The 15,314-nt window shown below is 34.9% G+C and overlaps 1 protein-coding gene across 1 annotated transcript in view; it reads left to right on the plus strand.

Annotated features, from left to right (window-relative positions):
* Positions 1-15,314, plus strand: part of DNAH12 (dynein axonemal heavy chain 12) — a gene marked incomplete at both ends in the record, with an annotated part of 66,815 nt that overhangs the window by 13,098 nt on the left and 38,403 nt on the right. Inside the window, 18 exons of the mRNA XM_082004799.1 lie at positions 261-386; positions 1,230-1,364; positions 2,357-2,550; positions 3,435-3,675; positions 4,260-4,445; positions 4,833-5,033; positions 6,148-6,342; positions 6,557-6,678; positions 6,805-7,087; positions 7,707-7,826; positions 8,210-8,366; positions 8,602-8,774; positions 10,232-10,384; positions 10,777-11,016; positions 12,167-12,412; positions 12,718-12,837; positions 13,575-13,684; positions 14,579-14,762. Of these exons, the coding sequence (XP_081860925.1) occupies positions 261-386; positions 1,230-1,364; positions 2,357-2,550; positions 3,435-3,675; positions 4,260-4,445; positions 4,833-5,033; positions 6,148-6,342; positions 6,557-6,678; positions 6,805-7,087; positions 7,707-7,826; positions 8,210-8,366; positions 8,602-8,774; positions 10,232-10,384; positions 10,777-11,016; positions 12,167-12,412; positions 12,718-12,837; positions 13,575-13,684; positions 14,579-14,762 (3,186 nt within the window). The remainder of the gene's footprint in view (positions 1-260; positions 387-1,229; positions 1,365-2,356; positions 2,551-3,434; positions 3,676-4,259; positions 4,446-4,832; positions 5,034-6,147; positions 6,343-6,556; positions 6,679-6,804; positions 7,088-7,706; positions 7,827-8,209; positions 8,367-8,601; positions 8,775-10,231; positions 10,385-10,776; positions 11,017-12,166; positions 12,413-12,717; positions 12,838-13,574; positions 13,685-14,578; positions 14,763-15,314) is intronic.

Raw genomic sequence — 15,314 nt, forward strand, 5'->3', positions numbered from 1 at the left:
CATGTTTATTCTGCAGAATTTATTTTGCATGTAGATTTACAGGCCACAGGAATCATATTTAGAGAAATAAACTCACGAATGGGGCAGGGATTGGAATAACTTTTTATATGTGTTTTGAATATTCAGTTGGCTGAAGTAGCTCTGAACTCCTAAAAGTCCGTGAAACATAGACTTCTATTTTATCTTTGTAGATAATATTGTCCTAGTCTATATGTTACACAGACTTATGATACCTAAAGTTTTGTGAAATCTCTTCATAGGAGTGCTGTCGGCAAATTAATTACTTCTTAGATGTTTTTTTATTTCCTCCTGAAGACATTGCACTGAATGCAACACTTCTATTATGGCCAAAGAAGATTAACCCAATTTTTGATGAGCATGATGATGTAAGAGCATTTTCTTAGTTTATGGTATATTTTGGCTTGTTAGACTTTTCACTTTACTTGAGCCATTTATTTCCTCAAGCAGGCTAAATGTATCTATACATATAATGTGAACCATACTAATTTAGACATGCATAAATAACATGTTTCCAGATTTTTATATCAACAGAGGGGTTTCTGTGGACTAATTTAAAAAATTTCATTGTAACTCAAAACCTTCAGCAAGCCTTATTATCTTAATTTTTTTGTGGTCAGTACTAGCTAATTCATAGGAAGGTGAAAATTCACTACACTGCAGTTTACTAGTACTGAAAGTGTAACTGCCAGGCCCTTAATGAGAGTTAGTGCTCTGGACAGGAAGTCATTTAGTTAAAATGATATTTTGTTCTGTCAATAAAAGAACAGTGGGAATTGTGGGGTTTAGGTAGCAGTCATTAATAGAAAGTATACAACATCTCATTTTCTCTCTGTGGCTTTCTTTTCTTCCACTTGTCTGTATTCATCTTACTAGCATTCTTTCTCTCTGGCTATGATACAGTAAGTAAACACTTTTGTATCTTTTGTCTGGTTGCTGAAGGAGGCCTTTAAGGCAATCCTAACTTCTATGACTATGGAGATAAGGGTTCCATGCTAACATATAGAGGTTGCACACACTTAAATGGGAGATACAGAAAGCAACTCCTGAAGAAATTTCAATTATTGTGAGGATAATGATTTATCTGTGTTGTTTATTTTCTGTTTGTGCTAAATGTTTAATTTAGATGGTACTATGTATGTTAATCATTGAAAGGACTGACAACTACTTTTGTGTTGCTTTTTTACCATTTAAAAAACATTGTTTTACAGCTGATTGAACAGTCTCAACGTAAAGGAGAGCAAGAACTAATACATAAATGTGAGAAACTGATGGTGGAATTAGACAAGCTGACACGTTCTGTGGCAGAGTTTGAAGAGTACTCAGAACTGGATTGCATGCAACAGGTCTGATTAACATTTAGTATAAAATGGGTAAAAATTATTTGTATGTTTAATACACAGGGGTCCTGGAAGGAACTTAGAATTAGAAGTAATCAGTAATTATTTTAACAAATGTGAACTTAAACATTTATTATTCTCTTGGCACAATGAACAAAGTCATAAAATGACCCCTGCTCCCCCGCCAACTTTTTTTATTACGTTATGCTTAAATTAGCTGACAGATAATCCCAGCAAGGACTGAGATATTACAGATACATGAAGTGAATTTTTTCTTTACTCTGGTTAACATAAAGCATGAAATTTTGGCCCCAGTGACCAAAAAATTTTTTATTTGCAAAAACCTTCAGTGGGATCAGAATTTCCTTCCCTGTTGATATATCGAGGAACTGAAGGAAAAAATAGCAGGTTAGAAAGAGCGATTGGTAGCGATTTGAGGTTTTTTTTCTGTGAACCTCAAAACTTCATTTTTCTGCTAATGAAGAGCAGACCACTGGCTCCAAAACTTTGCAAATTTCTAGAAGTATTTTATAATTGTCAGAGCATGTCTTGCTAATTGGAGGATATCATAATTGTGCTTAGTAATTTTGGTTTTTAAAAACAAAACACTTCAAAGCACAAAACAAGTCCTAAGCTAATAAATCCCGGTTGCCCTTATGATATGTCATCATATCATAACTGTGTATGATGATATGTGATGATACACACATAAAAACATGTATACCTGCCTTCTGGAAGAGTAAATTTTAAGGCTCAAACATTTTGAAAATGGTTTTATACTCTTAAATTCAGTAATGATAAAACCAACTTTATTTTTCTTAGTGTTAATCTGGGTTCTTCACAGTTTATCTGCTCCAGAATAAGAGGACAAGTTTTTAACTCATGTTTTCTAAAATTTTAATAAATATGAAGGCTTATTGTATTTTGATATCTTATTTTGATAGCTGTTCAGAGCATAACTTAGTTATCTCTCAAGATATACCGTAATTTGATTTCAGTATGTGACTGACCTGAGGGCATTACAGAAGTGCATACAGGAGGCTGATGAAACAGTAGCTCTGATTAATAAAGAAGAGACTCTGCTCGAATGGAAACTGAGTGACTTCCCACTCCTCAACAACTTAAAAGTTGAGATTGAACCATATCAGAAACTCTTTCATCTTATACTGAAATGGCAACGAACAGAAAAAAGGTAATTCACCTCTTGAAGCCAAACAAGGGAGAGCGGGAAAAATGCTCGTGCTGGTTTTGTTCATGTCAGATGCAGAAGATTAATTTGTTCTCTTACAAACGTTTATTTGTTATTAGCAATCCAAGTATAATAGTAATAGAAGTTACATATAGGGTTGTTTTTTTTAATTCAGCTACAAAAAATGTCAGTTTATTTTTTTGTAACGTTATGCAAAGGAGTATATTGCATACTGGGTTCTATCTGTGCTGGTCATGCTGGTGAAGCCTGCAGTAAGACTGTGAAAGAAATGTATTGGGAAGTAAAAATTCGGTTAGTTATGAGCCATTCTGCATACCAGAGAGGGAGGAAGTTCCGTTAGAAGGCTTATGGTCTGTGTGTAATGAAAACCATTTTTAACCTAACGGCTGTCCAAAATGCCATGTAGCCATGCTCAAATTATGACATTGCATCTGGTGGCTAGATCCTACCCCAAGAACTGTAGTATGTCTGAGTCTAAATTAGGTGAGATTGTTTACCAGTTCCTGTACTGCTTGGAAGTTATAATGTGATATAGCTAGAAAGTATGGATTTTTCTGAAAATACAAAGGCCTGGTCATATGTTGATCTCTATCCAAAGCCTAACTTAAATACTCCTCAGTCCATGCAGTTACTTGGTTTCAGTATGTGACTGACTCAAGAGAATTACACAAATACACAGAAGAGTGTGATCAAGCCACCTTTAGCTGCGCATTAGAATTTTGTGTAGGATTACAATAATTGGAAATGACCTTTGCTCTAATTTAAATAACTGTTAATCTATGTCTCGTTTCTGTTGCAAACCAAAGTTTTAATTATTTGTGGACTACATTTGTTATTCTCCTTTCTAACTTTGTGGTTTTTCTCAGATGGATGGATGGTACCTTTTTGGAACTAAATGGGGAAATCATGGAAGCTGAGGTTGATGAGTTTTCTAGAGAAATATACAAAGTGTCGAGACTCTTCCAACAAAAGCAGAAGAAAATTCAACAGGAGTGGAAAAAGGCATCACAACGCAGAACTGTAGAAGAGAAGAAAGAAGAAGAAACAAAGGCAAATCCAACTCTTACAATGTGTTCTGCAGTTCTGGACCAGATTAAAGACTTCAAGGTAAGAAAAGGTGAGGGGCATTAATATTTGATGGTGAGTGACAAATGCTAAATTCAGCACTCAGTATAGGCACATGCAGTGTCAGAGACTCCTGTTATTACAGAGAGAGTCTGAGCTCTGTATCACCATTTCCAGATTGTACTGTCGCCTTGATTTTAATAAAATTGGATTTTACATTTCTTTGTAAGTTTTAGGAATGTGAATTGTTAAAGAGTGGACACAAAAAGGAGAAAATTAATTTCTGGATGCAGAGAATCATTTAAAGATGTAGTTGGGAATTTTGAAATGGGACTATATGTTATATTAATGGCAGCCCAATTTAACATAACATAGCTGAAAAATTGTTCCTTTTCTTTTTTCTGCTAAAAGTGTGCTTAATAGTTTTATACTACTTCTTCAGTAATTTACTACAATTATTTAGAAATTGAATGGATAACTGAATAGATCCATCTGCACTTTTCAGAAAAGATTTTCATGTCATCAGCTACTGTAGCAGAATTTTAAATGCACATCAAAGGTGAATAAAAAGTTAAGAAATAATGCCCATCACAATTTTTACCTTATAAATGTTTTTTCTCAATTAGGAGAATATTCCCACTGTGACTATCTTTTGTAACCCTGGTATGAGAACTCGTCATTGGCAGCAGATGTCAAATATAGTAGGATATGATTTAACACCAGACTCTGGAACTACCCTGAGAAAAGTTTTAAAGCAGAATCTAGCCCCTTATTTGGAAGAGTTTGAAGCTATAAGTGTGGGTGCAGGCAAGGTAAGCATAGAGATTTGATAGTGACAAATATGACATCAGGTCTTTAGTGCTGGTTTTTTTGGCTTACTAGAATTTTTTGTCTTTGCCCTGATGCAACCAAAGAGATTTGGTGAGACTTTGGCCCGTTAGATGATAGCAGTGAGTGTGTAAACGTATATATCTCATGTAACATCATTAGTATTTCCTGAGTGTACTGCTTTTCTGTGCACTAGAAAATCATATACTAAAAAAAAAAATAACAAAAAATAATTTATGCTGTTAAAGAAAAATAGCTTATTCAGCTATTTTTTGAGCTATATTTCAGCTATTCAGGCTTACATATTGAATTAGTGAGCTGGAAAAAAAAATGCAGTGACTAAAATAAACTGTTTTCTTTTTAAACCTTAGGAATTTTCCTTAGAGAAAGCAATGCATGCCATGATGGAAACCTGGGGTTCAATTAACTTCAATACAAGTGTGTATCGTGACACTGGTGTTCATATTCTGTCTGCGGTGGATGAGATTCAAGCTGTTCTCGATGATCAGATTATGAAAACTCAGACAATGAGAGGATCACCTTTCATTAAACCATTTGACAAAGAAATTAGGGTACAATGAGTACTTTTTTTTTTTAAACATTTTTATTTGCAAGATAACTGTAATGCAAGAGTATGCTAATTGTATTACCGCTTTATTGTTTGCCTTGTTAATGAAATGCTTTCATTGATTTTTTTCAGCAAGATTCTTTTGAGTTCCTGTAAGTTCTACTTACATTATTTCCATATTAGAATTTCCTCTTCCGTTCAGATTCAAGTGCAACCAAGAGAACATGATTATTTTTTCACATATTTTGCAAAATCACTATTTCCATTTGTGTCTTTTAACCTTGCTTCTTCATAACGGGAAATTATATTTTTATTATTGTTAATAAGAATGTTTAGTGATTTAATCCTTAAGTTTTGGACTCAAATTTTGAACTATAGTGTTTTTGTCTGGGCAAGGAAACTTCTTGAGAGCTAGGAGAAGGTTTTTTAATCAGGCCTCAGAACAACGATGGGACTGATTTACACCTGTTTGTGGATTTTCAGGGCTAGAGTAGTCTTTGTGGTGCGCACACCACGGCTATTGACAGGACAGAAGCTGGTGAAATTGCTTGCAGTTACCCTCCCTAGTTCTTTGTTGCTTTATGTAGGAAATCTTCAGGTTCAAGCAGGCTCAGTGAACACAGGTAGAATTTAGCCTTTACAGGCAGCCTCTCCAGCCTCTTCCAGAGGTATCTGCAATTGTCCACTTTAGGGACAAGATACTGGCCTGGCTGCATCTCGCCTGTGATCTAGTGTGGCCTTTCAGGTATTCCTGTGTCCCAGCTGTAATTCATCTGCAAACCAAGACCTTCTTGGTGTGGGGAGATGAAACAGAATTTGTCACTGGTAGCCTCCTGGTTATTACTTAACCATTAAGTTGTTAAAAGATCATAGCACTAAAGTGATAACTGCATTTTGGAAAATTCATTTCCAGGTAAGTTAAACTTTCTGAACTCCTTTGGCCATCTGTATATGTGAAACAAACTACAATCCTAAATATTTTTATTTTGTTTACTGCTAGACATTTTTATTTTCTCCCTGGGAACTAGAGACCACAGTGTGTACCTTTACTGTATTTATTCTCTCTAACATTATTTGTTTGAAAATATTAAGGCAACATTCTTTAAATATTTATTAAGGAATGGGAAAATCGCTTAATTCAAATTCAGGAGATTATTGATGAATGGCTGAAAGTGCAAGCACAGTGGCTTTATTTGGAACCCATTTTTTCTTCTGAGGATATTATGCAACAGATGCCAGAAGAGGGGCATCTCTTTCAGACTGTGGATAGATACTGGAGAGATATTATGAAGTATTGTGCCAAAGACCCAAAGGTAAGGAAAATATACAGTACTAATCTCTCTCTCTCTTTTTTGTGTGTGTGTGTGTGTGTCAGTGCTTTTGTTTTCAGAATATATACAGTGAACTACTACATCACTTGCCTAGGCTTTCTAGGAACAAAGCCATGTTGTACATTATCTGAAGAACTTCTACTGTTTTAAGTATCTTTTTTTATAACTTACAGTTTGCATGTGTTTGTTGCTACAGGTTCTTGTCGCTACTTCCTTGATAGGGTTATTGGAGAAACTTCAGAACTGTAATGAGCTTCTTGACAAAATCATGAAAGGGCTTAATGCTTATCTTGAGAAAAAACGTCTCTTCTTTCCTCGGTATGATGAGTTTTGGTTATTTAAAAAACAAAGATTCTGAATGTTTATTTTGTTGTCAATAAGGTCAGCCTTTAAAATGGCTTGATAATACAGTTGGCTTTTTGCTTTTTTCTGAATTTTTTTTAGCTTCTTTTTCTTGTCTAATGATGAAATGTTGGAGATCCTGTCAGAGACTAAGGATCCTCTCAGAGTTCAGCCTCACTTGAAGAAGTGTTTTGAAGGCATTGCTAAGCTGCATTTCCTCCCCAATTTGGATATTAAAGCAATGTATAGTTCTGAAGGCGAGTGTGTAGAATTGATTTCAACCATTTCTACTTCTGAAGCTCGAGGTGCAGTGGAGAAGTGGTTAATTCAAGTAGAAGATATTATGCTGAAGAGTATACATGATGTTATTGCTAGATCAAGAATGGTATGGGGTTTGCAATAATTTAATAACTGTTGCACAGGTTTCTTTCTTTATTTTAAAGCTGTCTCTTGGCTTCCTAAAATTCTTCCTGAACATAAGAATTGATGAAGTTACGGGGCCAGGACCAAGTTACAATTGTATTTATAGGTCGGTGAGATAAGTAAGAGTCTACTTTTAATAAGAATCAAGTAGTTTTCCTGTAACACTGGATATAAATTCTTTTAAAAGTTTGGCAGCAATACTGTGTTTATAGGGTATATCACGTGATGTAAACTAATTACTGAGGTTTTTTTATTTAATTACAAGTTAGAAATACAACACTTGTAATATGTTTGTTCCTTGCTAAAAGAAAATCATTAGTCAGAAAATGTTTCTTTGTATGAAGTTAGCAAGTTGTGAATATTTACATAATGGGGAAAGATAATTGCAAGAATCTTTAAAATTATTTGATTGCAAATCTAAGAGGAAAAGAACATCTTACATGTTTGTTTGGACTTTGAAAATGGGAAAATAATATTTTTTTACCAAAAAATATTAATAGGATCACATTATATGCTTCTGTATTACATCATGGTATAAATGCACTGACACTATATTTGTATACTCTATTTAACTCTTTCAGGCATATCTAGAAACTGAGAGAAAAAGATGGGTTCTGGAGTGGCCTGGACAAGTAGTATTGTGTGTGTCTCAAATGTTCTGGACAAGTGAGGTACACGAAGTTCTTTGCAGTGGACCAGAGGTACTTTGTAATGCATAACCTTTTTTAAAAATCGTTAATTTTTCATTTCAGCTAATGTATTTCACTTAATCAAATATTTTTCTACAATCAAAATAAAAATTAAAAAAGGATCATCATATGAGTTTGATATACATTAATTTATGTGCAGTGATTTATACCTTTGATTTAGGTACTTGAATATTCTTGTTTAGAGCAAGCATAGATGTAGCTTTGCAACATAAATGCATAAACGCGAATGAGACAGAAGTTGATGCAAAAACATGACAATGTAAAAGAATGGCTTAATAAGCAATCTCCGTTAAGATGTTTAGTCAACATGAAATCAAGTCTGGAACACTTGAAACTGTCATATAATCAGTTTCATAATTACCTTTTTCTCCTAGGGTTTGAAGGATTATTATGATACACTTCAGCTTCAACTTAATGATATTGTAGAGCTGGTAAGAGGAAAACTGTCGAAGCAAACAAGGACTACGCTGGGTGCCTTGGTTACTATTGATGTTCATGCTAGAGATGTCCTCATGGAAATGATTGAAAGTGGTAATTATCTTTTAAAACATTTTTCTTCACATGTGTCCTAATACAAAGTTAAGTAAAAATAGTTAACCAATCTGATTTTGCTGCCTAAAACGTAACAGTATGAAGATATGTATGTGAGTATTTGGATGTGAGCATCAACATTAATAATTTCAAAGCTGTTTTAAATTTAAACCTAATGGAAAATCCCGTTATATAAAATATCTTTTATGATTGCTTTCAATTCTGTGTTTATCAGGTGTGCAGAGTGAAATGGACTTTCAGTGGCTTGCACAACTACGATATTATTGGGAATTTGAGAATGTTCGTGTCTGCATCATTAATTGCAATGTAAAATATGCCTATGAATACCTTGGAAACTCACCACGCCTTGTCATTACTCCTCTTACAGACAGGTGTTACCGCACCTTGGTATGATCTTCCACCAGTGCTACTAAACAGGGCGTTTACTGTAGTATAGTATTTCTTACACTGTTTATTATAGCCATGGTTTTAGGGCTTGCAGTTGCTATCAGACTCTGGTATTTCTGTTAAAATGCAGTTTTCAAAGATTGCAATTTCTATAGAATATTGAACATGAAACTGACTTACAACAACAAATCTGGATAGCCCATCAATGTGACTGAAACATTAGTGGATTGTTCTGTTGTGTTTTTTAAAATACAAACAGAGAAAATGCCCAATATTTTTATTGCTGTCTAGAATACACAAACACAAAATCCTTTTTTGATGTTCTGTGGCTGCCTAATAAAGTGGAGAAGGATCCGTTTGTGATGATATTGTTCCTAAGACTAGTACAACAGTTTGGCAACTTTTTAGTATAGCTGCTCTTGTTAGAGGTATTTATTATTGTACTCGTCTATCATCAACTAACCTGACAACTGAAAATCACCAAAGTCATCTCAGATGTGGCTTTTCTGACTATCATTTACTGCATTTTATTTGGTTGGAGTTATGGTTTCAAGTTTTACTAGGCACCCATCCTCCTGTTGTTGTAAGATAGTAGTTTTTATACTTTGGAGACCAAATCACAAACTCTGTAGGGTTTAAGAAAGAAAAGATCTGAAAATACCTGACTGATGCATCTGAAGATACTTTTTTTCTCTCTTTGTAGCTTCAATTTTTATGGTACGGTTGTAGCTGATGCTGGGTACCTATTTGTCAAAACGTCAAGGTACATTGATGTGAGAGGGCGATGCAGCTGGTAGTCTGTTTCTTTTTTAGGCTCACAGACCTTGAATCTTGGAGCAAAGCAGCTGGAAGCCTGGCACTGTGGCAAATGGAAGTCTCGTCCTTTGCCCACCAAGGTCTTAATACAGTATTCCCAGTGCTTGTCGATACAGATATGGCCCTGTAATTGTGGATTGGAAGCCAAATACGTCTGAATTTTTGTTTACAGTCTGCAACTTCATGTTTTTCTGTCAGATTTTCCTCCTGCTTCAATGGAATATAGGCGAGAATATGGAATACACGTGCAACAATGGGGAACAGTGTGTGAAAGAAAAAGAAAAGAGGAAAAATTTGCATTAAAGGAAAAACAGATCAAAAAATGTAGCAACAAAGTAATTGCATCAAATTTAATTTGAAAGATGCATCTAAGCAAGAACTGAAATATTGGGTCCAATGAAGTTTGAGGGTCATGATGACAATAAAACTAAACTCTCTGTTAGGGTCAAAATTCAGTTCTCTTGTATGTATTCCAAGCTGTAAGTAAATTTCAGCTGATTTTTTAATTAATATAACCATGCTTTTAATGTTAGATACAATGACTGCATGAGACTAGTGCAATTTAATTGAACATTTTCATTCAGAATAATTTCATATGAATGAAGTACTAACGATTTCCATAAACTATTTCTGTTTCTTAGATTGGAGCCTTTTATTTAAACCTTGGTGGTGCCCCAGAGGGTCCAGCAGGGACAGGTAAAACAGAGACCACCAAAGATTTGGCTAAAGCTCTTGCTGTTCAGTGTGTTGTCTTCAACTGCTCTGATGGCCTTGACTACCTGGCAATGGGAAAGGTAAACAGAAAATAAATGTATTTTGTATTTTATTTTTTAGGATGAAAATTGTAGTGTCCCTACTTTAGAGAGGCACTCGTGGTCTGCTATCCTTGGACACTATATACTGATCTTTACATATGTTCAATTTTCTGTGTTTTGTGAAATCCTATGAAGTTGCTAATGAAAATGTGAAAGAAACAAGAGTTCACAGAGTCAGGACCTTCTGATTTACATTTCATTAGAATGAAGAAATTTTGTTCTTCAGTACATCACTGATCTTTGCTCTAAACATGCTTAGATATCATTATCATAATTGTATCTTTCATGTAATTAAACTTCCAACATGATGCTCTTAGTTTCTTGTTGAATCTTCTAAGACTCTGTTAGCAATATTATTTTTTCATTTGCAGTTTTTCAAGGGTTTGGCTTCATCAGGTGCATGGGCTTGTTTTGATGAATTCAATCGCATTGAACTGGAAGTACTATCTGTTGTGGCACAGCAGATCCTTTGCATCCAGAGAGCTATACAGACAAAGCTAGAAACATTTATTTTTGAAGGAACTGAACTGAAGCTTAACCCCAACTGTTTTGTAGCTATTACTATGAATCCAGGTTACGCAGGACGTTCTGAACTTCCAGATAATCTGAAGGTAAAATAATAAAATACATGCTTCTGCTTAAGAATGAATTTTTCAAAAAAATTGAGGGGCACATGTATTGCTGGTGTTAATTCAGACTCTACTACCTGCAATATAAACAGATACTTGTTATAGGATTTACACATACTAACACACCCTCCCCTCTTGCCCAGTACTTTGTTCTTTTTGAAGGAATTTGAAATATTTTTTTATTTTCTTGTGTCTATTAGTGCTTTTCATTATTATTTTTCCAGGCCAAAGGCTGTAATACTGGAGCAAGTAAACTGGCAAGTGTCAGGCTGTGGGTAGCTTATAAGATTTGGATGGTAACTTTTTTTAAGATTGTGGGGTATGTTGGCAAAAATGCTTTAAGAAAGTATGTTTACATTACATTTATCGTAGTCTTATTTAAAAGAGGTGTTAGTGAACTACACTTAATACATGTGATGAATTTGCTTAGATTACCTGATTAAATAAAATCTTTGATATGATTGTTTTGACTAGATTAGCTGTTTCATCGAAGAGGCTTGGCTTTAGAAAAGTAATCTGGAGCATTTTGGAACAGCATCCATTCCTTAAGACTCAGTGTGGCACAGAACTACTGGGCTAGAGCAGTTTGCTTCAGGGGGAACTATACTGTGAATGCTAACTTAAAGCAGAGCTAATGCAGCATGAGAGTATACCAACTGCAGATTACTTAAAGAAAGGAAGTGCATTCCCTCACCTGCCATGCACACCACCTTCCTTCGCTTACTGCTGTGTTGGATGTATCAGTGTAACAGGCAAGCTGTTTTCTTGAGACAGTGATGAGAGAAAGGAACTGGGGGAGACAGTGTCCTTTCTGCACTGGACAGTACATTGAGATAGATCTTGATGGCAGCTTGCTTACAGCTAGTAAGTCATAAGCTGCAAATACTGGTAATACTTCTGTTTCATTGGTTCCCAAATGTTCTGCAGGCCACTGCTTTCCAGTGTAACTGTTTTAAATGATCCAGAGCTTACCTAATCATTTGAAGCAGTACTTAATTTAAAATGCTGTTACTGTTTTCAGTTATAAATGCTATGATGGAAAGAATACTGATCCATCAGCTGCCAAAGTTCTGACTTAATTTCCATTCCTCAATTAATTGTTTAAAGATATTTCTTTGGGTATGTATTTCAGGTTCTTTTCCGAACAGTAGCCATGATGGTTCCTAACTATGCTCTGATAGCAGAAATTTCGCTCTATTCCTATGGATTTTTGAATGCTAAGTCATTGTCAGTGAAGATAGTAATGACCTACAGGCTTTGTTCAGAACAGCTTTCCTCTCAGTATCACTATGACTATGGTATGCGAGCAGTTAAAGCTGTGTTGGTGGCTGCTGGGAATCTAAAATTGAAATTTCCCACGGAAGATGAAGATATATTGGTAAGTTCCTGAGGGAGTAATTTTTAAGGAATTTTACAGATGCATGCAGTTCTGAGTTCTGAAGGCAGTTCCACCATGTCTTGTCACATCGCTGATCCACGTTTCTTATTTTGTGAAATGAAGAAAATAAAATACATGCTGCGCTTTCCAGTGCTATGCTGATGATCGCACAGTTGTGCTTAACTGCTTATTAAAGGCACCATTTAATTAATTAACCTTTATTACCTATTAGATTATTTTAATTGCTGAACAGTTTATTCTGTGTTTTTAATAAGAACAGTAAAATGTATATTTGTTTCCTCTAGCTTCTTAGATCAATTAAGGATGTGAACAAGCCCAAATTTTTGTCACATGATATACCTCTGTTCATGGGTATAACTAGTGATTTATTTCCTGGAATCAAGCTTCCCAATGCAGACTACAATGTAAGTACACTCGTAATTTTTCCTTGGTCATAATCACTGTGGGTTGTTTTGTGGTGTTTTGTTTTTAACCAAGTGTAATTAATACAGTAATTTGTGAGTTATTGCAAGATAAGGAAAATTGCTGAATGTTTGCAATGAAACTTAGTACCAAAGAATATTCTGGTATCTGTTCTGAGTATAATCCACATCTGAGTTCCCTTACATCTGGAAGGGTTGTGTAAAGCATCCTACAGATTGGAAGTTGACCTGCAGATTTGCCAAATTTTAGAGTCTTTTGCTGATTTCTTTCTTAATTTTTGGATATAATTAAGTGAGCTTAAGCTTTGTGTTTGTATTTTCTTTTGTTTATAGCAACAATTATAGCAACAGCATCCTTTGTAGGAGGATGGTTGGGAAGATGAGCATGTTGGAAAAGACAAAATGGATTAACTTTTTAAAAATTTGTAGTAATACTAGAGTTTTGTTAAAAGGATATTGTTCCAGAGCAAATGTTGTTTTCCTGATGGTGATATGCCTTCTCCTCAAGATAAAAATTGTAGTTAACTTCTGTTCTAGCATGTGAAGTACAGACGTGATTTATTTTCTTTTCAAGGGACATTTGCTATATTCTGATTAATAGTACTTCAGTTATTAATTAATTTGAAGCCCTTAGTGATGAGCATAAACTGTTCTACTGTAGTACAAGACAGTAATTTAAATTATAGCAATGATAAGATTATGATCTGTTTTGATTTTAGGATTTTCTGGAATGTGCTAGCGAATGTTGCATTCGACATAATGTCCAACCTGTAAAAGCTTTTATAGAGAAAATGATACAGACATATGAAATGATGATTGTTAGACATGGGTAAGATTCTCATTACTGTTTCACAAGCAGTATTTGTTGCAATTTTGGCTTATACTGTAGTCGTTATTTATATCAAGTATAAAAGGTCTTAAGGGTGGCAAAAAGATTCTATTTGTGTTGGAACAGTTTGTCACCAATACTGCTTTTACATGTACCAAAATTCTTGCAAGTGTGTGTCTGGGGAATTGTACTACTCTTGATATCCAAAGTAGCCTCACCTGTATAAAGATTTTAGATGCAGGTATCAGTATGGTGAAGACTTCCAACTGTAAAAGTTTGTTTATATTAAAACATTAGTTATCAGATCTCTGCCATTTTATTCCTAGATTTTATTACTGAATAGCAACCTTGTGGAGAAAATACATACAATATGACATTATCCATATGATTGTTAATATTCAGCTCATTAATTAATCTTTTCAGTGTGACACAGTTATAGTTGCATCCCTCTGCTGGGTGACTAAAAAAGTTATTTTGAAATGTTGGCAAAGATAGTTTGATTATTTTATTGTTGTTGTTGTTTTTGTGTGTGCAGTACATGTTCCTACTGTTTGTATTCTTCCAGAACTTTGCTATAAACTCTGTCTAGACTGAAAAGTAAATAGGAGGTAATCTTTGATTCAGCAAATAAATGAAATAGTGTGGCGGTAAATCTATGTTTTAGAGGACAACTTGTATACAGTGGCTGTGCAATCAGATTTGCATGTGCAAATAAACTGTTTTTGCCTAAATGATGTTTTGTATATAGAAACCAGATTTACTTGCTCTGCTTTTTGAAAATTAGGTGGAAATTAGCTTTAAGCATATGAATGATGCTCTTTGCTTTCATGTGGTCTGTAAAAGTCTAAATTGCAAGACATAATTTATTAATAGCTTTTTTTTTCCATCTAACAGCTTTATGCTGGTAGGGGAGTCTTTTTCTGGGAAGACCAAAGTTCTACATGTGTTGGCAGATACACTGTCTCTTATGAAAGAGCGTGGTTATGGTGAAGAAGAAAAAGTAATTTTTAGAACTGTGAATCCAAAATCAATCACTATGGGTCAGCTTTTTGGGCAGTTTGATCTGGTATCCCATGAGGTAATGTGTGTTTTAAAAATAGTGCAGAGTAATTGCCCACCTTTATCTGTTTCTTCCTCTCTCACGTGCTGTGGCTTTCATGGGGTTTGTATGAGTGCACTCGTGTGTGTGCCTTGGCAGGGGGGTTGGACGAGATCATCTTCAGAGGTGCCTTCCAACCCCAACCATTCTGTGATTCTGTGTAAGTATGTTCTAACTTCAGGTTAACTCATGCCGTCATTCACAGTTGTTTTCAGGGGACAGGAAAGGCAGTTTACAAAGCGCCTGTCTCTGGTTTTTAAGACCCAGTTCCAGACACCATTTCTTCGTCGGTTCCCTGGTCTCCAGACAATGTTTATAGGGCTGTGCTATAAATTAAATTACTGGTTTGGTTTTAAGAAAAAAGAAGCAAACATACCCGTATGGGTTCAAGACTAGGAGCTAATACTCCTGTCTGGTTTTTCTGCTTTTTAGTATTTCTAGTGCTTTCTTTTTTCTCCCTTTTCCTGTATATGTCAGACCTCCATTATTCTGGATAGTAAACTGTTTGAATTCATAATTTTTTTATTTTAA

Source organism: Phaethon aethereus (assembly GCF_964289735.1).
Source record: "Phaethon aethereus genome assembly, chromosome: 11".
Lineage (NCBI taxonomy): Eukaryota > Metazoa > Chordata > Aves > Phaethontiformes > Phaethontidae > Phaethon > Phaethon aethereus.